At 49.0% G+C, this 25,356-nt stretch overlaps 1 protein-coding gene across 7 annotated transcripts in view; it reads left to right on the top strand.

Moving 5' to 3' along the window:
• Nucleotides 1-25,356, top strand: part of MYLK (myosin light chain kinase) — a 287,445-nt gene that overhangs the window by 208,942 nt on the left and 53,147 nt on the right. For all 7 annotated transcript variants that reach the window (XM_025377289.1, XM_025377293.1, XM_025377292.1 and 4 more), the window contains 2 exons: nt 9,805-9,891; nt 24,375-24,425. In XM_025377289.1, coding sequence (XP_025233074.1) covers nt 9,805-9,891; nt 24,375-24,425 — 138 coding nt within the window. The remainder of the gene's footprint in view (nt 1-9,804; nt 9,892-24,374; nt 24,426-25,356) is intronic.

Here is a 25,356-nt window from a genome sequence, read left to right as displayed (position 1 = left end):
CTGGGTGTGATCAGTTGAGTTTTGAAGTCCTAGTGTGTCTCACTGCCATTCCACACCATGTAGAGCCCGTGTCCTCATTCTGGACTTTACAGTCGGTTTCCTGATCACAAAGCTGAACTCTATGGAACATGATGAATAGGAGAGAGGTGGAAAAGAATGTCTTTTTTGTAAAAACACAATGGCAGCACAAATTAATTGTTAATAGCCGAAAGGTAAGCTGAACTCATGTAATACTGTGTACTTCTCCTTGGAGATTTGTGCGTGTATGTGCTAGAGGGGCTCTGAGTCTAAGGAAGCAGACTCAGTGGGTCCAAGTTTATGGTCAATTCAGAGGGGGCGTGGGACACATGTTTTGAAGTTCTGCACAGGGGATGCTATGGCTGATGACTCCTGTGTGGGAGTCTGTCCTCACCCAGGCTGTCACCCACTCAGATCACAGTCCTGCTTCTTTCTGTATAGGTGCTGCATTAGTAAAGTATAGCGTTTCTGGGAACTTGATCCTTGAAAGCCCACTTCTAATACCCCTCTGCTCAGTTGGGACTCAGCTAGTGAAGGAGGTTATCGGCTTTTGGAACCTCTTTAGGTCCTATTTGCATGGCTACCTGAAGGCAGGAGAGCAATTCATTCTCCTTATCTGTAAAATGTCAGCACCTTTTCCAGATCTGTTTTCAAGATGAAATTTCCTTTTCCCCTACTGAATACACTTGGGAATTCTTTTTTTTTTTTTTTTTTTAAGGTTTGGGAAATTCATTCTCCAACTTAAAGGGCTTTGTTTGCCCAGAGTCTGCTGGCAGATTCCCTTGTCCGCTCCGCTAATCTTGATGACCATCATTATTTATCCCTAATTCTTTCAAACGCAGAGTTTGACCTCCAGCTGCAAATTGGGAGCTAGGTCTTGGAAGAAGAGCTAGAAAAGTGATAGGAGGGAGCCCAGCTGAGATAACAGGACCGACTCTCAGTCCATTGGGTTTGGTTTTGTTGACAGAAAGGATAAGGCCAGCCTCTTCCCCCTGCTCTTCTTTCCTTGTTGCTATACTTGCAGATATATTAGCGTCCTGTGTGCTGGGTGGGCATTCACCCACATTTAGCTTTATTTTTTCATCAAGAGCCTCTCTAGGAAAGTGGTAAAGGACTGTGGTCGCCTTGACGGCTCCCCTGTCGCCTTTCTATCGTCTGGTGCTCCACCCTACTGGCTAGGCTAGGTCTCCTGCCCTCATTCTGTCCCCTCATCCCCTCAGCTCTCCCTGTTCCCCAAGGCATCAATCATACTTGACTTGGGGATCCCAATGGGTTTGTGCATCCCCTGAAATTACAGGCAAAATGTTGCGTTATGTGGGTTGGAGCATCTTTCTGAAGAAAGGGGTCCGTAGTTTTTAGTCGAATTCTTAAAAGGAGTCATGAATCAGAATACATTGAAGAACTACTTGCCCTAAGGAGCAACAGTGACTGAATTTTCAAGCCCAGCCATTGTGTGGGCTCTTCCAGCGTGTCTCCAGCTGCAACTGCCCACCCGACCTCTGCACAGAACTAGGCCTTCATCCCTCTTATGGGGCAATGAGGTCCATCTCCACTAGGCGATGGGACTACAGGTGGTGCTGACTTCAGACTGGCTTCCTCAGCCACTCAGCAGGGCTGGCCTGGCGTCTGAAAGTCACTATCACTCACTCATCCTGTGCCAAACACCATCGAGACCATACATCTGAGGCCAACATATCTTTCAAAATCTCATAAAAATGAGGCAAATGGGGCTCATTGGCCAGTCCGCATTACCCACACTACTGATTGCCTCATATCTTAAAGATAAGGGATGTCACCTTTATAACACAGCACAGCTGGCTATTTTGATCATGTGTTTGGGTCTTTTTCCTAAGACAAAGGGTGTTTATGTACTTTCTTGATTATGGTCATATCACCCTTCCTTCTGAACTCAGCAGAAGACAAGGGTTAACTTGTGCCACATAGAAGGGAGCTAGAACCTAGAGTAAATGTGGACTTGCCCGAAAACTCATCCGGGAGGAGAACAAGCTGACCCTCAATGCCTGCCCTGGCCAGAGACTGTTGTGCACTTTGCATTTTTAGTCTGTGCAACAGCTGAGCAGGGTGTCTCTCTCAGTGAGCAAACCAAGGCTTACCCAAGGGTCAGCTGCCTTCCGGGCCCCACAGACAGCAGGCGTAGATCCAGTGTTGGGGCTCCACCCTGCACGGTGAATTACAACATGAAATATCCTGGCAGGACTCAGTGTCTGGCTCAGAAACCTGCCCCTTTCCACAGCCTGGTGCAGCCTCCCTGGACAGTGAATTACCACGACGGGGCCCGCTCCCAGAGTGATCCAGACCTTCCTGAGTAACAGCCCTCCCTGCGGGGAGGTCCTTCTGCACATGGGACTCAGAAACCCCTTTACTCTCGTTCCAACCCAGATGAGCAGTGAGGAAACTAAGTCCTTCCTAGGCCAGAATCCCATGAGAGGAGTCAAAAAGCACCTTAGCCCCTCACTGGCTCATCCAGTCGTTCTCAACTCAGGCCTCCTGTCCCCAGCCACCCTGGCTAGGGCATCCAGCTTTTGGTACCAGTGAGACCAGGGCTTTGTGACTACAGAGGGTCATGCATGATTGTGATAGGGAGGGACACTCCAGTGGGTACTCATGCCCTCACTCAGTCATTCAACAAGTATCTGAGTGCCCACTCTTTGCCAGGCACTGCCGTAGGAGCTGGTTTTAACACAGTAAATGAAGTCGGAGAAGTTCCAGCTCTTGGGACTTTTCTAGTGGGAGAGAGGCAGTAATGCAGGTGAACAGCTGTGTCATATCCTCAGGTTATGTCACCAGCTATGGAGAAAGCAAAGCAAGGTAATGGGGAAGGGAGTACCATTTTTGGACGGGGTGGTCGCTGAGGCCCCTCTGAGGAAGGAACATTTGAACAGAGACTGAAGGAAGCCAGGGAAGGAAGAGGGACAAGGTGACAATGAGAGCATAGCCCTGAGCTGAGGACACTGTGCTTGAGGCATTTCAGGATGAGGCAGGAGGCCAGGGTGGTGGAGCCATGAGCAAGGGGCAGGATGGTAGGAAGTGAGGTTGAGGAGGACTGTGGACCAGATCCAGGCAGTGTTGGCTATGACCAAAAAAATGAGATTTTATTCTAAGTGTGATGGGCCAACACTGGACATTTATGAAGGATCACTCATGTCCATGTGATGACCAGACCCAGGATGAGTCAGAGGGAAAGCAGGGAGCACAATCGGGGGTTGCCACAACAGGGGCGGGAAGTGATCAGATTCATAACCTCTTTGGCTATAGAGCTGATAGGAGCTGCTGATGAGCTGGGTATGGAGAGAGAGAGAGAGAGAGAAGTCAAAGATGACTCTTAGTTTTCATGGGGGGAGTGAAGATCAATGGTAGGGTGGGGGGGAGGGCACGATCAAGAGTTTAGTGCATGTGAAGTTTAAGATGCCCATTTGACCTCTCAAGCAGTCCTGTCACATAGGCAGGTGTTTAGATGAACCTGAAGTTGAGGGGGAGGTCAGGGTTGGAGGCAGGATATGGGGAGCCATCCACACACAGAGGCCATTCACTGCCCTGGGGTTGAATGAAGTCCCTGGAGAGTACAGAGGTGAAGATAAGAAGAGGGAGAGAGAGAGAGGCAGGGGCAGGACAGGGGCCTGCGAAGAAGACTAAGAAGGAAGTACTCCAGTGATATGGGAAGAAACCCAGGAGATGGGGGTGTCCTAGAAACCAAATGATAAGAACTTCAAAAAGGAAGGAATGATCAAGATTAATGTTCCAGGCCGGGTGTGGTGGCTCACGCCTGTAATACCAACATTTTGAGAGGCAGGTGAATTGCTTGAGCCAGGAGTTCAATACCAGCCTGGGCTACATGGTGAAACCCTGTCTCTACAAAAAATACAAAAGTTGGCTGTCTGCTGTGGGGCATGCCTGTAGTCCCAGCTACTCAGGAAGCTGAGCCAGGAGGAAGCTTGAGCATGGAAGGTTGAGGCTACAGTGAGCCAGCATTGAACCACTGCACTCCAGCCTGGGGGACAGAGGGAGACCCTGTCTGAACAAAAGGAAGGAAGGAAGGAAGGAAGGGAAGGAAGGGAAGGAAGGGAAGGAAAGAAAGAAAGAAAAGAAAGAAAAACGTGTCAGGTGCTGCTGCCAAATAAAGATGAGCCTGAGCATTGGCTATTGGGTTTGGCAACATTGAGGTCATTGGTGACCTTGCAGGAGGGCTTCAGGGGAATGATAGTAACAACAGCCTCATCCTAGGCATACAGAGACTGAGTCACCTGTTCAAGGTCACCCTAAGTAGCAGAGTGGGAAGTTAAATCCAAGCCTCGTTTCCTAACCACTGTGGTCCACTGTTACCTTGGCCCCTGGGCACTTCTGATTATTGCTTAGCTGATTTTGACCCACCCCTCCTTTGTTGACCTTGGCCCTGCCATATTACTAAGTCTGCTCCCACCCCCACATTTATTCTTTTTTTTTTTTTTTTTTTTTTTTTTGAGACAGAGTTTTGCTCTTTTTGCCCAGACTGGAGTGCAGTAGTGCAATCTCGGCTCACTGCAACCTCTGTCTCCTGGATTCAAACCATTCTGCTGCCTCAGCCTCCCAAGTAGCTGAGATTACAGGCACCCGCCACCACGCCCTGCTAATTTTTGTATTTTTAGTAGAGAAGGGGTTTCATCATGTTGGCCAGGCTGATCTCGAACTCCTGACCTCAGGTGATCCACCCGCCTCAGCCTCCCGAAGTGCTGGGATTACAGGCATGAGCTACCGCGCCTGGCCCAGATTTATTCTTTAAATCATCACAGACAACTAACAGGTATTATGTGGAACTAAATATAATTGCTGTTTTTGTAGGTCAAAAACACTTCAATACTGGTGAATGGTATAGTTCAACCTGATCTGATGGTATAGATCAACACAAAGCACTTAGCACCGTGCATACATGGAGTCAGTACCCAGTAAATGTCAGCCATCACCTTCTGGCTTGGTCACACCTCCCTCACTCTTCTCTTGAGGTGATGTTATTTCCGTTTTCCTTGTGAGGAAGCTCAGACTCAGAAAAGTTCAGGAACTTGCCCAGGGACTCACAGTTCCTAAGCAGCAGAGCCAGAAAGAAGCGGGAGCATCCTGATCTCTCCTCCTTAATATGCTAGCACACTGCTTGCACTCAGTCAGAGAGAGAGGCCAGCAAGGAGGGATGAGCCAACCCAGGGAGAAGCTGAAGCCCAGCCCCTCTGCCCTGCCCCACTGGGGGCCCCTAGAAGCTGGACCCCTCCAAGAGGCTTCCCAAGACCTCACGCCCCCTGCATGGGGTCAAAGTTCAGGGAACCAACCTCTTGAGGGAGACAAAAAAAAAAAAAATGCTGCCCAGACAGCTTGAGTCCAGAGCCCAGGAGTGGAAGGGGTGAGGCACTGTCCATAGAAGGACACGTTTTCCCCTCCATGTAGAGGCCCCCCACTTCCCCACACCTCCATCTTCCTTCCCCACACTTCTTTGGGGACACAAGCTAAGGACTTCAGCCTTAGGGGCCTAGATCTAGCAATGGAGTTTAATTTCATCACAAAATGATTAAAATAGAAAATACAAGCTGCTCTTAAACTTATATTACTATTATTTTTATCCCCTGGGCAGTCATGTGAGCACAAAGCTGGTTTTGATTAGGCACATGGCCCTTCCAGCCCACTCCTTGCTGCAGTTGGCATGGAGGTCTGCTGGCTCTGCATCCCTGGCAGGGCCCTGTGGTGCATGCACAGCCCCACCATGCTGACACTTTAGGTGGAGTGCGGTCACCTCCTGGGCTCCGAGTCTGGGGTGTGCCTCGTTTGAAAGGGGGACTTGAGCCCCTTTCCTCATGGCCAGATGGAAAGATAAAGTGCTGCAGGAACTTCTGAAAATAAGACTCAAAGCACATTACAGGGTAGTGTACTGACACGTCCAGTGAAACCCCAGCACCCTAGAGCCGAGGACGGAGGCAGCAGCAGATGGGGCAGGGCAGGGAGGGCTTTCCGAAGGTGGAAAATTTTAAAGCTGACTCAGAAGTAGGTAAGGGAATGTGGCTATCAAGGGGAATTAATTCATAGGTAAGTGATCATTTTCTTTTTTTTTTTTTTCATTTTTTGGAGACAGGGTCTCACTCTGTTATCCATGCTGGAGTGCAGTGGCATGATCACTGCAGCCTCAAGCTCTGTGGGCTCAGGTGATCCTCCTACCTCAGCCTCCCAAGCAGCTAAGGACTACAAGCACATGCCACAGTGCCCGGCTAATTTTTGTAATTTTTATAGAGATGGGGTTTCATCATGTTGCCCAGGCTGGTCTTGAACTTCTGGGTCCAAGTGATTCGCCTGCCTTGGCCTCCCAAAGTCTTGGGACTACAGGCGTGAGCCACCACACCCGGCTGATAAACGATCATTTCCTGCTTTCCAAAACACTGTTGCATGTGTTCTCTCCTTTGGGCTTTGGAACACCATGAGGTAGAGAAAAAAAGTGATTCCCTTGTACAGATGTGGAAACAGAGACATGGGACAGTTTAAATTATTTCTCCAAGTTCCCAAGATTGCTGATGACAAAGCCAAAGCTAGAGCTGTTCTCTCTTGGTCTCTACTGTGGTGATGCTTGGAAGTAAAGCCCAACACAACCGCATGAGGACAGAAGGAGTCTCAGTCCCTGCTGCCCTTCTTTCAGGAACCCAGGAAAACTGGGCCTCTTATCCTTTGCTTTCTTGTGCCTCAGCTTACTCATCAGTTAAAAAAGCAAACCCGATCCTTCTCCCTCCTCTATGCTGCAAGACTCACCAGGAGAATGAGTGCTGAAGCCAAGGAGTGCAGAACTGCATACATACTCTGCCCTGTACTCCTGTTCCTTAAGAAGGGCCAGGTGCGGTTGCTCATGCCAGTAATCCCAGCACTTAGGGAGGCTGAGGCAGGCAGATCACCTGAGGCCAGGAGTTCAAGACCAGCCTGGCCAACATGGCAAAACCCCATCTCTACCGAAAATATGAAAAATTAGCCAGGCGTGTTAGTGCACGCCTGTAATCCCAGCTACTCAGGAGACTGAGGCACGAGAATCACTTGAACCTGGGAGGCAGAGGTTGCAGTGAGCCGAGATCATGCCACTGCACTCCAGCCTGAGCGACCGAGTGAGATTCCATTTCAAAAAAAAGGGCCAAACAAACGAAACAATTACTGGGTACACCTTTCTTTTTTTTTTTTTTTTTTTTTTTTTTTTTTTTTTGCCGGGGTTTTTTTTTTTTTTTTAAGGGATGGACTTTTTAAATTTTTTTTTTTTTTTTTTTTTTTTTTGAGACGGAGTCTCGCTCTGTCGCCCAGACTGGAGTGCAGTGGCCGGATCTCAGCTCACTGCAAGCTCCGCCTCCCGGGTTCCCGCCATTCTCCTGCCTCAGCCTCCCGAGTAGCTGGGACTACAGGCGCCCACAACCGCGCCCGGCTAATTTTTTGTATTTTTAGTAGACACGAGGTTTCACCGTGGTCTCGATCTCCTGACCTTGTGATCCGCCCGCCTCGGCCTCCCAAAGTGCTGGGATTACAGGCGTGAGCCACCGCGCCCGGCCGCACCTTTCTTTACATTGTCATCCGCGACGGTTAGAAATGCTGGTCTTCAAGGAAGGGAAGAAGGGAGAGCCCCAGACAAGGGAAGCTTAGACTGACTCCATGCCCCTGGTTTATGGCACCCTCATCCCCAGATATCAAGGGGAAGCACTGCCAGGTTTTTCTGCCTCTTGGAATAGTCCTGGAGCCACTCCCTGTGCACTCCCTGTGCTTGAGGAGAGACGAGGAGTTTTCTGTTGGCCAAGTATCAGTCATCCATGGAGCTTCTGGGTCATACCATGCCCAGACCCCAACCCAGACCAATGAAACCAGGACCTGTGAGGTGAGATACCCTGGCACAGGTGCTTCTAACATACAGCTGAGGCTGAGATCCACCGAGGCTGACAAATAACTATGTCCAGAGGATTTTTCTGTAGCTGAGAATGACCGTGATCCTTGGGGAAAATGTCCAGTGTAAGAAAATGAAATCATCCCTGCCCTACAGCTTTCTGCTTCTCTGTGTCCCCATGGAATTGGCGTGCTGGGTTGCAGGCAGCCTTCTGAGGAACTTGAGAGTGTCCACTCCAGATAGCAGGGACCCCTGATGTGCCATCTGGGGCTCTTTTGCCCGTATGGGAGGTGGCAGGAGTCTGGCTTGCAGTGGGAAGTGGAGGCGAGGAAGCGTTTTGGTGTCAAGGGCTACTTGAAAGGGTTGCTTTGGCTGTCTGCTCCCCCGCACACCCTGTCACGTACTGCTAAGAAGTCCCACTTAAAGCCCCTAATGGTGCATGCAGGGCTTTCCGCTGTCTTTGGTGGGGGATTGCCCCCACAGCCCCTGGAGGCCTGTCTGCTTCTGAGCTGCCATGAGCCTGCGACACCCGCACAGGGCCTCCTCCCTGGATTGCCCGGAACAGAGAGGAGGCAGGCGCTAGGCTGGGAAGGAAGCCTGTGGGGTGGTGATGAGTGGAGGGACTCATGCGGGCAGATCCATGTTCTGGGGAAGGCGAGGAGCCTAAATGCCTCCCAGAAGGAGAAATGCATCCAGAGGCAGCTCAGAGTCCACTTGCTGGGAGGAGGATGTCCCCAGCCCCCAGTTCTGCTCCCTGTGCCCACCCCTCAGAGCCCCAGGAGCCCAGTCTAGGCAAGATCAGCCCTGACTGCCAGTCCTGGAGGCGGATGTGAGAGGGCTCTTCCTCCCCAGCCAAGCCTCAGGAATGTGGTGAAGCCTCCGCTGGAAAGTCCCCCCACCTACCCCCGCCCCCACTGAGCTTCCTCTCCTCAGGAGCAGGAAAAGAACGCCCAGGGAGAGGGCTCCAAGGGGGAGACTGTCTCTCAGTGCCGTCCCCAAAGAGCACTCCTTGTGGGGAAAGGAAGGCCAGTGAATGTGCTGGGGCCCAGTGATAGCCACTCAACCAGCTCCTCCTTATCCCATTTCCCGGGTGGTTTCCCCACAGTGTCCTGGGGGCCGGTGAGGACCTTCCCACCCAGCCCAGCCAGCCAAGTGATGTTTCCCTGCTTGCCCTCCATGAGGGAGGGTTTCCTCTGGCAGAGGGAGTGTGGAGCAGAGCCCAAGGGCAGGCACCGCCCAGCATCTTTAGGTCCGCCCAGCAGGCAGCTGTGCCCAGCTTCACTGGGCCTGTTGGGGGAGGGCTAGCAGAGGCCCCACAGTGGGGCCTAGACCCTGTCTCAGAGGGGAGGTGTGCTGGCTGCCTGCTCAGAGACCTCCGTTTGGTTTGTCACTGCAAAGTTTGGTCTGCAGAAGAAAGTCGGAGAAATCAGAAGCTGTGTGCCAGCTCTAGTCCATGAGCCCAAGAGCAGGGACCCTGTCCCCTCCTCCCCCTATTGGAGAGACAGCCTTTTGGAGACCCAGGATGTCTAGCAGGAGGGAGACAAGGCCTGATGGAGGAGAAAGCCGGGAGGGTGAGCAAGGGGTGACTGTGCCCCGACTCTGCCAGCAATGGCATTCCTGGGGGATCATCCCAAGCTCCCAGGGCAGCCTGTGCGCTCATCTTGCCAAGGTGACGGTGCTGTCTTCACCGCATTAATCAGGCCCAGGGCAGTGGACGGCCCTTCTTTGGTGCTCTCATGGAGGGTGAAGGAGGTTGCCTGGACGCAGGCACTGTTCTGTCCAGCAGGCACAAAAGGCCCTCAGAGTTGGGGGAGGAGTTTGGTCGAGGTGGGATTTTGACCGAGAGGCCCCCTCTGCTCAGTTCCTCAGCGGCTGCTGACTAACACTGGTTGTTACCTGTTTCGTTCCAGATGCCCCGGCCAGTGAGAATACCAAGGCCCCAGAGATGAAATCCCGGAGGCCCAAGAGCTCTCTTCCTCCCGTGCTAGGAACTGAGAGTGAGTACTCGCCCAGCTTCACCAGGCAGAGGCAGGGGCAGGGACTGAGGGCAGCCTCAGAGCCCCCACTTCCTGGTCACTCACTGTTGCCCGAGCTCCTGGAAGTCTGATGTCCGCCCACACCCCGAAGTGCCCAATAACAGAACCAGTTCCTTCCTTCATGCCTTCTCTGGCACCTCTCTCCATGGGATACCTTTCTGGCAAACTCCTCTGAAAAGTCCCTCATCCCTGAATTCTTCCTCACCTCAGCTCCCAGAGTCAACACCTGGCTCCTCCACTCTCTCCTTCCCAGTGTCACGGAGACGTGTCTGGGTCTCATCCTCCCTCCTCCATTGTACAGAGTCTGTTCAAGCGATTACCTTTCAGAATGACACATGCTGTGCCTTGCTCATGGAAGGCAAATCGCAGTGTGGTATAAGAAGCCGAGAGAGAAAGGAGACTCTCCATGACCATAGACAGCTACCTTCCTCTTTTTGGATCTCAGCTTCCCCAGAGCCCACACATCCATTAGGCACCATGCGTAGGGTCCACAATGCTTTTACAGGCCTGCCAAATGCTGTAATAGCTTATAAAATTAGAAGAAAAAAGTGAACTTTTAAGTCAAAGACAATGTTTTAATTCATAACATGAATATATTCATCTTTATACCCATGCAGTTATAAAGTAATTTACATAATTCAAATATAATACTTGATATATAATTCAATCTATGTACATTTTTTTTGGTGGAGGAGGGGGCTATAAAGGCAGAAGGGCCTCAAAAGTCACAATGTGACCCCGGCTGCCCTTATAATTTTTAATCTAATTTTGACAGCAGAACTATCCTTTGAAACCTACAGTTTCAACAGAGGGTGCAGAGTCGTTTGAACATCCCCAGCACATGCTGTGTTTTAAAACAAACAAACAGAAAACAAGATAAGCTCCTAATTGCCCCTACTGATAGAGAAAAGTAATTGAGCCTGATTAATTCAGACTACAGTCTTCTTCCATTACAACGCAGTGTTTGTGACTTTGTTTTATTCTTACCTTCCTAATGATGAACTTGGGTTCCTCAAACATACCCCAGCCAGGCTGTTGGGGGAATGCAGCCTTCAGTATGTTGGGGCAGCGAAATTGGAATTAATTTCTCGTTGACACTTAACCAAGGTAGATAGCCTGAGAATATCAAGAATGGACATTTAATAAGTTGTTGGGAATGCATACATAATACCAAGAAAAACCTAGTGAGAATGGGTTAATAATTTTATCTTCCAAAAATATTCCTTGGGCCCGTGCTATACTTGGTATGGAAAACCGTGAGCAGAAGAGATAAGAGAATGTAGGAAGGGCACCAGGGGCTGTGAACTGGGGCTATGGCATGGCTGTCCCCCACTTCTGGGTGCAGAAGCTGCAGTGCAGGGGTTGATCTGGTGGGCGGCCTCCAGCCCTCAGCTCCAGCACACCCACTCCAATGAGCCTTCGAGGAGGTGAGATGGGGTCAGAGCCAAACTGTGGAGGAGGAAAACAAGCTTGAGACGATGAGCAGAGCAGGAGTTGGGCTGTCTGCCCTGAGAACAGAGGCTGTGGAAACACCATGCAAGTTGTCACTGTCCGAGTCTGGAGCAGCGGCTCGCACCCCTGGCTGCATGTTATATTCACCTGCGGAGCTTTTAAACCACTGCCACGCAGGCTTCCCCTGCCCCCAGATCAATTACATCAGAATCTCAGGGGTGGGTGCCAGGCCTCAGTATTTGTTCAAGCTCCAGGTCACCCCATGTGCAGTCAAGCTGGAAACCAGCTGTTCCAGGGAGAAGCCTGGTGCCCACACTGTGGGTCTTGAGAAGCAGAAGGGGGTCTCCCCTGCTGCCTCTGTTAAGTGTGGACCCGCCTCGGGGACCCTCACATCAGCATCCTCAGAGTATCGCGTTGCCCAGAGAGCAGAGCAAGGCACCCTGTGGTGGGGAGGCTGGAAGGAGGGAGTGAAGCTCCATCCGAGTTAGTAGGGGAGCAGCAGGCTGGCAGCAAGTGCTTCATCTCTGCAGAAAACACACATTCACAACTGGATTAACTCCAGTAGACGCCACTTGGATCTCACTCTGTGTGCAGAGCCCCCATGTTGGAATTTCAGACATCTTGCCCCTGAAAGAATGGCAGTGTGTATCTCCACACACTCCAAAGTCACGGCCACTTTGTACCCCTTTGCTGGCCCACCGCCCCGCCCCCCACCCCCGTCACCCCAAACCTGCCGCCCCAGCACTGAGAGCAATGCCAGGCTGGCTGCAGCTGCCCTCCACCTGCTTGCACCCCTGCCCTCTTGTCCTTCAGAAGCCTGTACCCTGGGGGCCTGAGAGACACCCTGGGGTTTGTTTCTGGAGCGTCTTGAGAAGGCGGCTGCCCAGAGATGGAAAGTGAAGATGTCTTTTAGGTCTGCACCCGTTCTTTTCTCCCTTTGGAGGATAATTCTTAGTTTATTAATTATATACATTATATATGCACACATTCTTATTTAAGCATTTTAAACAATATAGAAATATACTATGTATAACGTGAAAGTCCTCTTTCATCTACCCCCAATTCCACTCAAGCCCCAAAAATCCTCAATGACTTTTTTCCATGCATTTTTATATACATGCACAAGTACATCAATTGCGTTTTTGCCTCACAGAGATGGAATCACACAGTCTGTACACCTCTGCAACCTGCCTTTTTCTCTTAGCTTTGCCATCCCCAGTCCCAGACACCTCTGATTCCATGAGCGATCTGGCTGTGTGTGTGTGTGTTCATCTGTGTCAAGGGCTGAGAAGTACCTAGTCTAAGAGGGAAATCCATCTTTCCTGAGGTGAGGCTGAGTGATTTTCTCATCAAACAGATGGTGACCAGGTCCCTCTTCTGCACACCTCCCTCCCTGCTGAGCACTGAGGAGCATGAGGGGAAACCCAAGGGCATCCACCCCAACCCAAGCAAGGACAGGGTGAGAGAAAGCAGACAGAAGTACAAGTTAACCTGCCAGACACCGACTCACAAGTGCAGGGGGGAGGTGGGAGCAGCTTGGGAGGATTTTGGGATGAGGAAAGCAGGGTCAGGTTTTGAAGGAGAGGAATGCGGTTTATGTGGTTTGACTGGAGAGAAAATGGTAACATCAGATGGGGAGGAGGCAGACAGGGAGGAGCCACCCAGATGCTGGAGTGAAGATTGTGAGGGCACCTGTCTCAGGACAGCTGCAGGCTGAATAAAATCAGAGTCTACCGAGTGCCTGTGCACTGGGAGCACCTCAGGAGCTCGATCTGTGTCACTTCAGCCAAGTCTCACTCAACTGCGCTATAAATAGCTGTTCCCATTTTAGGGATGAGCTAAACAGAGCCTCAGAGAACTAAACTGTCCTGTCCAGGGTCTCACAGCTAGTAAGGTGTGGAACTGTAGTGCCAACCCTGACCTACGTTCTGGCCACTACACCCGGGCCTGGCCGCAGTCTCAGGACATACTCTGTGCTGTCCACATGTGGCTTGGCCGTATGTCCCCTGGCTCATTGCGGGTGGCAGGAGGACTGGCTGATAGGACTGGCTTTAGGCTGCCACTAAAGCTGGGGGAAGAAGAGCTGCAGCCAGCTTGCCTCCCTGGACCTTGAGACCTCTCAGTGTTTGCTGTGTGCCTCTTGATGGGAATTTTTTATACCTATTTTGATATAATTTCAAATTTACAGAAACATTGCAACAATAGTACAAGGAACTCTTGTATGCTCTTTATTTAGAGTCACCAGTTGTTTACATTTTGTTTCACTGTTTTGTCATTCTCTCTATATATATATTCATTTATTTATTCATTTAGATAGAGATAGGTACCTACCATTTTAGGCCAAATTGGAGACATCATGCCCTTGACTTCTAATTATTCTGTTGTCCTAAGAACATAACTAAAATGCAACTATTGAAATCAAAATCAAAGAGTAAATTTGTCATTGAACCAATACTGTTGTCTAATTGATTCACAGTCTACATTTATTGTCAGTTGTTCCAATAATGTTCTTTATGGCTATCTTTTTCTCCTGTTGAATATTTAATAATAACACTCCTAAAACACTTTGTGTACTTCTCCAGCCCAGAGTGGGTCCTCTCCTCCCTTTGGAGATGGAACAGGAAAGAAGTTCACAGGCCCAGGGAAGAAACACCCCACACTCTTCCGTCTAAGCTTGAGCAGGGCATGGGGAGACAGAGATACTCCTGTCAGACTCCGGGTGCCAACTTACTATGCTCAGTTCTGGGGCAACACTCAGGCACAAGACACAGCAAGAAAGCCAATGAGGTAGAAAGCAGGAGATGAAGGTCTTGGTTCTCCCAGTAATTAAATATGTGGCCTTGGTCAAAGCCCTTCATTCCTCTGGACCTGGGCTTCCTTGCCAGTTAAATGGGGAGTTTCTCCAGCTGACCCCAGGCCTTTCCCGACTCTGACATCAGCATCAGCCCATTGGATGGAAAGCTTTTGAGTGACACAGTTCACTTAAGATTAAAAACTCTCCTTCATATCATCTGAAGTGTGAAGGAGTCCAAAGCTACAGCAAGCATAGTTTAGGTCACACAGCAGCAAAAGTGTCCTGAGGGAAAGAGGCCTTAAGCATACAGGTTTAGGGGAGTCCCAGCTGGAGGGGGCCCAAATGGCCAGGGGAGTTCTTGGGAATTTTGTGTGAGGGGAGACAAGCATGCTGGCTGTGTGAAGGAGGCATTGACGGGGCTTAAGAAGTGGCCTTAGGAAATGCACATGAGGTGATGCCAGTTTGATAGTAGACTCTAGGAATTCCTCCTAGCAGTCTGCATAAATTGATGGTCTTTCAGAAGAGACATAAATGGGCATCCATGTGGGGCTTTTACAACTTGAAGACATTAACCGGGTCCTGTTCATCTCCAAAACTTCAGTAGCTGGTCCCTCAGTAGGTTTATAATAAATATTTGATTTTCAAACCAGTTCATAAGTTCCCATGCTCCAAGGGTCCCTGCCTCCACTGTGGTTCTGTCACTGGGGATGATGCCGATGGAACATCCCTTTGTAGTCCATGCCTGGCCTTGGTCTGAGCTTCATCTCTGACATCAGTCACTTTGGAACATCCCAGATTATGAGACTCTCAGATATCTTTGCCTAGACCTCCCATATGTGTCTGCCTCTAAAATGGAAAGTTGTGTCAATTTGAAAGCATCTCTGGATATTAAAAACTGTATCCAGTTTCCATGCAAGATTTCCCCAGGATCAAATCTTTTTTTTAAACATTCCTCTGCAGGTCATGGGGAATGTTCAATCCTGATGGGATTCAAAAGGTGGAAGAGAGATTGGGATTTGGCATCAAGACTTGCCTGACAGTGAAAGATGTGGGGCCCTGGGAGAGAGACTGGGCTATTTCCATGAATGTTTCTGAAAGCTGGCACCAACTCCCAGTTACTCCCAACCAAAGTGTGGGTCTGGGAGGAGGAATAGTGCCTACCTAGCACACTCCCACCCACAGGTATGTGACCCTATAACTTCCACCCACTACTCCTCCCAACTCCTTCCCCAACTCTCCCAGTGTCTCCCATAAGCCAGTGAAATGGCCAGAGTGGGGACCTGGAGGGTACCCAGTGAGCAATGCTGGCACCCCTGGCCCAGCACACCTCTTTCATAACCATCCTGACGCTCTGCGTCCTGGGGGTTTGGGAATGGATGTTTGCAGTAATCAGAGGAGCGCTGTTTCTTTGGAATCTTCTTGTGTGACAGTCCTTGCTTTGAGGAAGGTGAGCAAGAAATTTGCCCAGAGATGTTAATTCTGGGAAAATGACCAATATTCCTCCACATATCTGTAAGGATGTACTGGTTGGGGCCAGTGTGTGCAGTGGGGGAGTGGGTCAGGTCACCCAGGGCCAGTGTGGTAGGACTCAGCCTTCCGTCCTCAGGTGCCCCCACCTCCTCCCTGCTCCCATACGGCCTTATGGGGTGGGTGCTCGCTCCACACTCAGCCCAGCCCGAGTCCTTTTCAGGAGCCTTTGGCAGAAAGTTCATGCTGATTTAGGGAATTGTGAAGGATTTGATGTCTATTTTTAACTACCTACCTAAAAAGGGAAATGTCCCCAGAGAGGCAGACATCCAGGGACCTCCCTATACCCAAGGCTGGTAGGGCTAGTTCCCTAATTCTCCTTTGCTTTCCATTATCTCAGACCTTTTGACTCTGCAGACCCACCTTCAGGCTCTGCACCTATCTTGCGAACGTTTGCTCTGGTCTCTCTGCCCTGCTGATTTTCCATGTTTGAGAGTGAGGCATTCAGGTGCTTTCAGACTGAGCATCTGGAAACTTCCGTGGGTTACTGACCTCCTTTTTCCCCCCTCCCAGGACGGTTAGGGCTTGGGTCGGCTGGAACAGATTAACTGGACAATTAGGAGGCTGGCCTCCCCCACCCCTGCTCCAGGTTTCCCAGGAGCCTTCCAGATCCAATGTTTTGACTCATGTTTTTATTGGGCTATTTCACTTCCTCTAATATCAATATTCTATCTAGAGTGGAAGGCTCAGCACCTGGCAGTTTTGATCCAAGATGCGACAGCAGAAACTGATCCTTTTAATAGAAAGTTATGTAAAAATTCAAGCCCCAGGGCTATATTTCTCAGCATCAGTGCCCAGGGCTGGGGAAGAATATTCCTTGGGAATTCCCAGGTTAACAGAAATCCTTAAGGGTTTCACTTATTCCTTTATGGCCATTTATCAGGCATGTGCCAGGTACTATGCTAGGGCACTGCAGATACAGAAGGTAGATCCTATCCCTGTCCCCAGAAGCTTGCCATAGTGTGTATGTTGGGGACAGGTTTCTGAAATAGCAGTGCCTGATGAATGCTGTGATGGAGCTACCTCAGAGGGCCATGAACCCAGTGGGGCATTAGTGGTACTTGAGCTGGGACCTGCCCAAAGAATGTGCAAAAGCCATCCAAGAGAAGAGGGCCCAGCATGTGCAAAGGAGCGAAGGCAAGAGCCTGGTGTTGCAGAAACTGAAAGACATTCCATGTAGATTACAGAGCAGTACTTCCCAAAGGAAGGTGCAGGGACCAGCAGCAGTAGCAGCACCAGCACCTGGAAGCCAAGAATCTGTGTTTTTATTAAGTTTTCCAGGCAATCATAAGGTAGGCTAAATTTTGAGAACCACTAATATTGAGTGTCGAGGGTGTGATGAAAGTTGTCCCCTCTTGGGAAAGCCAGCAAGAAAGTTGGGGATGAAAGCCAGGGACAGAGCTCAAAGACCTCATAAGACGAGTTGAATTTGATCCTGAGTGGCAGTGGGCAGCCACTGAACAGATTCGGGCAGTGAAGTGACATCAGATTTGCATTTGAGAAAGATCACTTTGGCCACAGTGTGACAGATGTGATGGGGGACAGGGGACCAGAAGCCTAGGAGGTGATGCAGTTGGGACTACAGTGCTGATGGTGGGAAGGCAGAAATTGGCAGACTGAGGAGGTGCTCAGTTGGTGTAGTCAACAGGCATTAGTCAGGGGATATGGGCAGGGAGGGGGCCTTGGGAGAAATGGGGACAAGGAGCAGGTGTGAGGAAAAGGTCTTGGATTTGGTTTTGCACATGGTGGGCTGGCAGTACGTGTTTGGCATCTCCCTGGGAGATGATGGTCAGGTAGTTGGATGAATTGGTACGGGCTCAGGAGAGAGGTGTGGCTTCAGGGGAAACGGAGGCAAGAGAATAGGGGATGGAAAGAGGAGCTCAAAGGGCAGCGGTGAGCACAGTACCCTGGGGCAGTGCTCTACCAGGAAGGATGTGTTGCCTGAGCTGACTGCCTAAAGGAGGTGGCTGAGCCCCTCCTCAGAGGGGCAGCCTGAGTAGGGCATGCTCTACCCTCCCTGCCTGTCCCGTGGCCAGCAGCCACTATGGAGTTTGCAGAGGTGCTTGGGTTTTCTTTTCCTTCTAGGATGTTCCTCTCTGACTGGCTAGTACATAAAGTTTATGGTGTCAGAGAAGGGGATGAGAGACAAAGGGCTGACAGGAATAATAAGATAATAAGAGTGACTCCAGAGGAGAGGAAACAAGTTTGTGAGCCAAGGAGTACTGTGAGTTTGGGCATCTGGACAAGCAGAATGTCCCCTCTTCTGAGGACCTGGACTGGGGAGAAGAAGCACAGGTGCTACATGAGAGCTCTCAGGTTAGTGTAAGGCTGAACTGGCCAACAGGGTGGTGTACCACATAGCTGAAGGGGCCAAACTTGCCCCAAAGGACAGAGAAGTCCTCTGGGGATCTGTTTGTTTCAGAGAGGGGGATGGTGGGGGGAGGGGCTGATGTTAGAGCATTCACTTAGGCTGAGCATGGTGGCTCACTCACCATCACGCCTGTAATCCCAGCACTTTGGAAGGCCGAGGTGGGAGCTCACTTGAGCTCAGGAGTTTGAGACCAGCCTGGGCAACATAGTGACTCTCTACAAAAAATTAGCTGGGTGAGTGCTGAGATGGGAGGATCACTTTAGCCCAGCAGGTTGAGGCTACAGTGAGCTGTGATCATGCCACTGCACTCATCCTGGGTGACACAGCAAGGCCTTGTGTCAAAAAAAAAAAAAAAAGAAAGAAAGAAAGAGAAAGAAAAAAAAAAAAAAACATGCACTGTGTGCTATACTTTCTTTATAATGTAGCTTAACTCCACAACAAATTTTATTTATTCCATACCCTGGCTGGCAGGAGGCTTGGGTCCCATTTCCAGCTCCAGAACATCTGGTTTTATGAACCCAGCAAGTCACCAGACTTTTATGAGATGCCATCTCCTTTTTCATAAAATGGAGATATTATGATGCTCCCTGCTGTATTTGATTGGGATAAGAACCAAGTGAAACGCTCCCTCTGAGAAACCGGGTTTTACAATCAGGTGTTTTCTGCCTATAAGCCTAGTACACAATTAGTGGATTTCAGCAGATGGTCGTATAAAATATGTATAGAATAAGATATAAAACATTGTTAACACTTAAAATTGTTTTTACTGATAGGAACCAAGCCAGCTTCAAATGCTAACCAATTCAAATAATGGTAGCTCCAAATTTACAGAACAAACATAAAAATTTGGCCTTCAATCCTATTTAACTATGACACTGAAAGATTAGTTAGGGCTTCACTTCCAGTCAAATGGGTTTACCCAGAGCCACCAAGTATGGGGCAGGACTTTGGAGTCCCCTGATTTCATGTTGCGCTCCTAGCTCTTCACCCCAGGGACTGTCAACCTCCTTCCCACACCCTCTGGTGCCCACCCCACTGGTGATGCCCATCCACAGCTATATTAGTCTTCCAGGGCTGACTTAAAGCATGGCAGACTGGGTGGCTTAACCACAGAAATTGATTCTCACAGCTCTAGGCTAGAAGTCCAAGATTGAGGTTTCTGCTTGAAAATGGCAATCTTTCCCCTGTGTCCTCACATGGTCTTTTCTCTGTGCGTGCGTTTGTCTGGTCTCTCTCGCTCTCCTCTCTCCTTCTCCCTTCCTCCATCTTTCTCTCTCGCTCCTTTCTCTCTCTCTCTCTTCTTCCTAATCTCTTCTTATAAGGACAGCAGTCAAATTGGACTATGGCCCACCCTAATGGACTCATTTTAATTTAATTACCTCTTTTAAGGCCCTATTTCTAAATACGGTCACATTCTGAGGTACCAAGGGTTAGGGCTTCAACATGTGAATTTGAGGAGACACAATTCAGCCCATGACAACAGCCCTCCACGTAGCTCCTCTGAGCAGATGGCCTCCTCTCTCCAGAGATCAGATCTGGGCTCCAGTAGAAGCCCTCTCTTCTTCCCTGGAGGGCCTCTCTCTTCCCAACAGTCCTGGACGAAGAGGGGCAGGGCCTTTGTGGCTCAGCCAGTCACAGGCATCCCATATCGCATCTGGTCTCCCCCACCAAAGGATTTGGCTCCCCATGCTCTTCCCTCTAGCATCTTTGGGCTCTCCCTCTCCACTGTGCCCCAGCCGTTACTTTCCACCTTGTCATCTTCTCTCTTTTCTCACCTCAGAAGAAACCTGAGCTTCATATTCCCTCTTGTTTCCTTGTTTCTCTTTGTTCTTTCACCTCCAGCATCGTTGACTATTTCATTCCCCACTGTTTACTCAAGAATCTCCTCTGGGGTGACTTTGGACCATGCTGTCCCATGGAACCTGGCCTCTCCAGCATCACCATCTCTCACTCCATGCTGGGCACACCTGGCGCTCTTCCCAGCATCTGTCCTCCTCTACCCTTGCTTGTTGCAACACTCCTGCTCTCAGGGTCCTTCCACAGCCCTCTCCCATGTCTCAGCTTCTTTACTGTGGACACACCTGGGATCGAACCCTGGCCTCCACTCATCTTTCATTGCACTCTCTTTCCCCAAGGAAATGGCCCATCTTCATGGTTTCCATTCTAATGGCTTCTTTAATTCTGGAATCTTTCACTTCCAGTCTCCACCAGCCTCCCTCTGGAATTCTGATCCTGGGCTTCTAACCTACAAACAGATTCAAACAGATTAGTCTGGTACTCCTAATTCTATATTCCTTCAGTATGACTTTCCACGTGTATCTACGCAAGAAATCTCGAAGTAATCTGTGTACCTCCCTCTTGTTTAGCCCCTTAAATTCTTTTAACTTTCCTCTGCCTCTCATTTGCCTCTTCTTTTCTGCATGGATCTTGATCAGTGCCTTCCAAGGTATGGCAATAGCCTCCTAATTGGATCTGTCCCCCAAGAGCTGGAAAGGCCTATCAGGGACCTCTAGCCCAGCCCGACTGCTGTTTGAGTGAGGACTCGCTGTTCACTCAGGACAAAGCCTCAGCTCAACTCTCTGTGATGAAAGAAATGTCCCACATCAACACAATGTGATAGCTACTAACCACATATGGTTATTGAGAACTTGAAATGTGACTAGTGCAACCAAGGAACCAAATTTTTAATTTTCTTTCTTTTTTTCTGAGATAAGGTCTCGCTCTTCACCCAGGCTGGATTGCAGTGGCAAAATCATAGCTACTGTAACCTCGAACTCTTGGGCTCAAGCAATCCCTCCCAACTAACTGAGACTACAGGCATGCACCACCATACCTGGCTGTTTTTATTGTTTTTTATAGAGACAGGGTCTTGCCGTGTTGCCCAGGTTAGTCTCGAACTCCTGGCCTCAAGTGATCTTGCCACCTCGGCCTCCCAAAGCGCTGGGCTTACAGGCTGAACCACTATGCCTCACCTTAATTCTGTTTAATTTAGAGTGTCCACTATCCTCATACCCCTGCTGTCCAATATCAGCCCTGTGCTTTGCCAGCCTCCTCCAAACATCACCCTGATTCTCACCTCTGAGCTACTGTCTGTTCCTGACCTGTGGGTTCTCCCCTTTCTCCAGTTCAGACCTTCCCTAGCCTTCAGGTCCATCTTACATCCTATCTTTTAGTCTTCTAACTAACCATCTCCTCCACCAACAGTGTTCTTTTTCCATTCAAACAGCCACATCATGTTGACTGAATAACACATCTTTTTTATAACTTTCTATGTAATTTATCTTGAAATAATTTGAGACTCACAGAAAACATTGTAAAAATAGCATGAAAAATTATTGTATATACCCTTCATCTAGATTCCTCAAAGGTTAACATTTTACTATGTTTGCTTTTTATTTTTTTGAGATGGAGTCTCGCTCTGTCACCCAGGCTGGAGTGCAGTAGCACGATCTCAGCTCATTGCAGCCTCTGCCTCCCGGGTTCAAGCGATTCTCCTGCCTCAGCCTCCTGAGTAGCTGGGATTACAGGCATATGCCACCACACCTGGCTAATTTTTGTATTTTTAGTAGATATGGGGTTTTGTCATGTTGGTCAGGCTGGTCTCAAACTTCTGACTTCAGGTGATCCACCCGCGTCAGCCTCCCAAAGTGCTGAGATTACAGGTGTGAGCCAACACACCTGGCCTTGTTTTTCATGTATTCTTTCTCTCCCTCTCTTTTTCCATTTCTCTCTTCCTTCTACTTCTCCACACATATATACAAGTATATATACACACACATATATATATACACACACACATATATATACGTATATACTATGAACAGTTTGAAAGTAATTTGCACACAGAATACCCTCTACACCTAAATACTTCAGTGTGTATTTCCTAAAAACAAGAACAATCTCTTATAAAGCCACAGTTTGATGATCAAAACATTAAATTAATACTAATCCAATACTATCATCTAATTTATTGACCTTATTCAGATGTTGCCAGTTATCCTATAAATGTCCTTTATGGCAAAAGAAAAAGAAAAAAAAGCCTTTCCTCTTTCCTGTGGACCACATACCTTGACATTTAAGACCCTGAGGCCTGATTTCTTATATTGTTTGGTTTCCTCCTCAGTACCCAGGTTAGTCGTGTATCCTGACTGGCATTTGCCTGGCACACAGTAGGCCCTGAGTAACTTTTTGGAGATGGACGGATGGATCAATGATGACAATGAGCCAGAGTGAACTTGGTGGAAGCTCTCACCCTGGGCTTAACCACACAGCCGGCAGCCATCCGCTCCGTGATCTCAGTGTGCTCCTGTCAGGGACTGCTGCCTCACGCAGTCCTCCTGGGGCATTCAGTGGGCAGCAGCACGCGTCCCCTTGTGGAAATGCATAACAAGTTCCACCAGTTACCAACTTGTCTGTGGTCACAGGACAACCCATATCCAAGCCAATGACACCACTTCCCCTTCATCTGCAGAGGTGAAGCTATCTGGATGAATAGTTGTCAATATTAGCCCACTCGTTCATTCAACAAATCGTTACTGAGTGCCTACTACGTGCCAGGCACATTGGTACACAGCAGTGAACCAAAAAACTCCCTGCCCTCAGAAAGCTCACAGTTTAGGGGGAGGAGAAGGGCAGACAGTAAATAAATAAGTGAAGATACAGTTTTTCACATGGTGATAAGTGCCATGGGGTAGGGGGTGGGGGACATAAAGCAAGATGAGAAGGATGAGGGCTCCTGGGGGCAGGGCTGCCCTTTGTAGGGGGTGGTTAGGGAAGATCTCACTGGTGGCTTTTCCTCATTTTTTATGTTAAGGTATAATTTCCCTGCAGTGAACTTCACCCTCTTTAGTGTACAGTTCCGTGAGTCTTGATAAATTAATATAATCATGTGACTCTCAGCATGGTCAAGATCTGGTTCTGTCACCACAAAACATTTCCCTGTGCCCCTTTGCAGCCCACCCCTCCCCCACCCCACCTCTGGCAACCATTCATTAATCTGTTCTCCATTCCTATAATTCTGCCTTTTCTAGAATGTCATATAAATGGAATCATATAGTATGTGACCTTTTGAGTTTGGCTTCTCTGAGCAGAAGAAAAAGATAAATCATTGAGATTCGTCCATGTTCTGTGTATCAGTAGTTTGTTCCTTTTCATTGGTGGCACCAATGTACCACAGTTCATCCATTTGGATACCTTCTAGTTTTTGGCAATTATGAATAAGACCCCTGCAAATATTCGCATCCAGGTATTTGTGTGCCTCTAGGTTTTCATTTCATTTGGATAGATAGATTAGATGGCTTTTGAGCAAAGACATGGAAGAAATATGAAACAAGCCATGACAACAGCTCAAGATGTTCTTGCACATGCGCTATACTGTGATTTAGCCAAGTGAATAGGTTTGTGCTGCATAACTTTTCTGTTTGAGTCATTTTTCTCATTTGAGTTATTTGGAGGAAGTAGGAGTAAGAAGGGAGGAGACCATTTATTCATTCATCCATTCATCCATCCAACAAACATTTAAAAAAATGAAAGCCACCAGTCCACAGTCTGTGACCCAAAGGAAGCTTGCGACCCTTGGATCCACACCAAAGGCTAATTTTAGTTGGTTTATCTGACATGACATAATTTCCTTTCTGAGTTTCCTGAAAGTTAGGGTGAGAGAGTGGTTAATGAGTGTGGCATTATCATCTTCGAAAAGGGCTCTGGGAGCATAAGCATTTTGGGGAGTTTTTAACCTCATTGGAGGCTTCAGGGATCCTTTCATAGGTCCCTGAGAACTGATATTCTTTTTTGTCCATGAGGTTGGCTGTATGAAAGAGCAAGGTGATCTCTCAAAAGACATATTCATTTACTTTATTTATTTATTTATTTATTTATTTATTTTGAGACAGAGTCTCACTCTGTCACCCAGGCCGGAGTGCAGTGGTGCAATCTCTGCTCAGAAGAGCCTCTGCCTCCCAGGTTCAAGTGATTCTCCTGCCTCAGCTTCCTGGATAGCTGAGATTACAGGTGCACACAACCATGCCCAGCTAATTTTTTTTGTATTTTTAGTAGAGATGGGGTTTCACCACACTGGCCAGGCTGGTCTCAAACTCCTGACCTCAAGTGATCCACCTGCCTCGACCTCCCAAAGTGCTGAGATTACAGGTGTGAGCCACTGTGCTCAGCCTGAAAAGACATGTTCAAATAAGAGTCCTCCCTGGATGAGGGGTCAGTGTATAAGACTGCATCTTCCTAGGATCAGGAGCTTTGTGAAGAAACAGAACTACAGGAAATAACTTGTGGACTTCTTTGTTCCAGGTGATGCAACTGTGAAAAAGAAACCTGCCCCCAAGACACCTCCGAAGGCAGGTAATTGGCCATGGCACTATCTGGGGGCAAAGAAGTCATCTGCCATGGGGGTTTTGCCTTTACCTTGCTAGACTGACACCTGGGTATGTGATCCCAGGAGACACCCCACTGCAACCCCACCCCCACCCTCAGTTCCACCTGTGCATTTTTCAGGCTGTTTGCTCGTGGAGAGCCTCTGCACAGCCTGGCTCCTGGTCCCATTCCACAGCTTGGTCTTTCCTTCTGCTTCCCATGTTGAAGGCATCACACAGGACTAGCAGCTCTGCTGCCTGCCCCTTCTTTGAATTCTGCCCTGCCATCCATCCCCTGCTCTGCCCTTGTGCACATGACCCCTTCGGGGCTATTTTGTGCCTGGCTCTGTGTGTCCTTGTTCTATGGAGCCCTTGTTGTTTTCCACTGGATGACACTTGAGGACTTGAATCAAGCCTGCCAGCCAGGGTGACCTGGAGGTTAGAAGGCAAGGTGCTGCTTAATTCATAGGTGAGTTAGGACCTCAATTCAAAAAATTAGGGTAAGGCCGGGTGCGGTGGCTCAAGCCTGTAATCCCAGCACTTTGGGAGGCCGAGGCGGGCGGATCACGAGGTCAGGAGATCGAGACCATCCTGGCGAACACGGTGAAACCCCGTCTCTACTAAAAAAAAATACAAAAAACTAGCCGGGCGAGGTGGCGGACGCCTGTAGTCCCAGCTACTCCTGAGGCTGAGGCAGGAGAATGGCGTGAACCCGGGAGGCGGAGCTTGCAGTGAGCCGAGATCCTGCCACTGCACTCCAGCCCGGGCGGCAGAGCGAGACTCCGTCTCAAAAAAAAGAAAAAAAAAAAAAAAAAAATTAGGGTAAGACACAAATTCCAGTACAACCAATAAATGGAGATTCATACCATGTAAGTCGTGTGGGTCACTTCTGAGGGAATCAGAATGAAGAGGGGAGCAAA

The sequence above is a fragment of the Theropithecus gelada genome, chromosome 2, assembly GCF_003255815.1.
Source record: "Theropithecus gelada isolate Dixy chromosome 2, Tgel_1.0, whole genome shotgun sequence".
In the NCBI taxonomy this organism is placed as follows: domain Eukaryota; kingdom Metazoa; phylum Chordata; class Mammalia; order Primates; family Cercopithecidae; genus Theropithecus; species Theropithecus gelada.
Note: the sequence above shows the minus strand (reverse complement) of the source record. Positions and strands in the feature narration are given on the sequence as shown.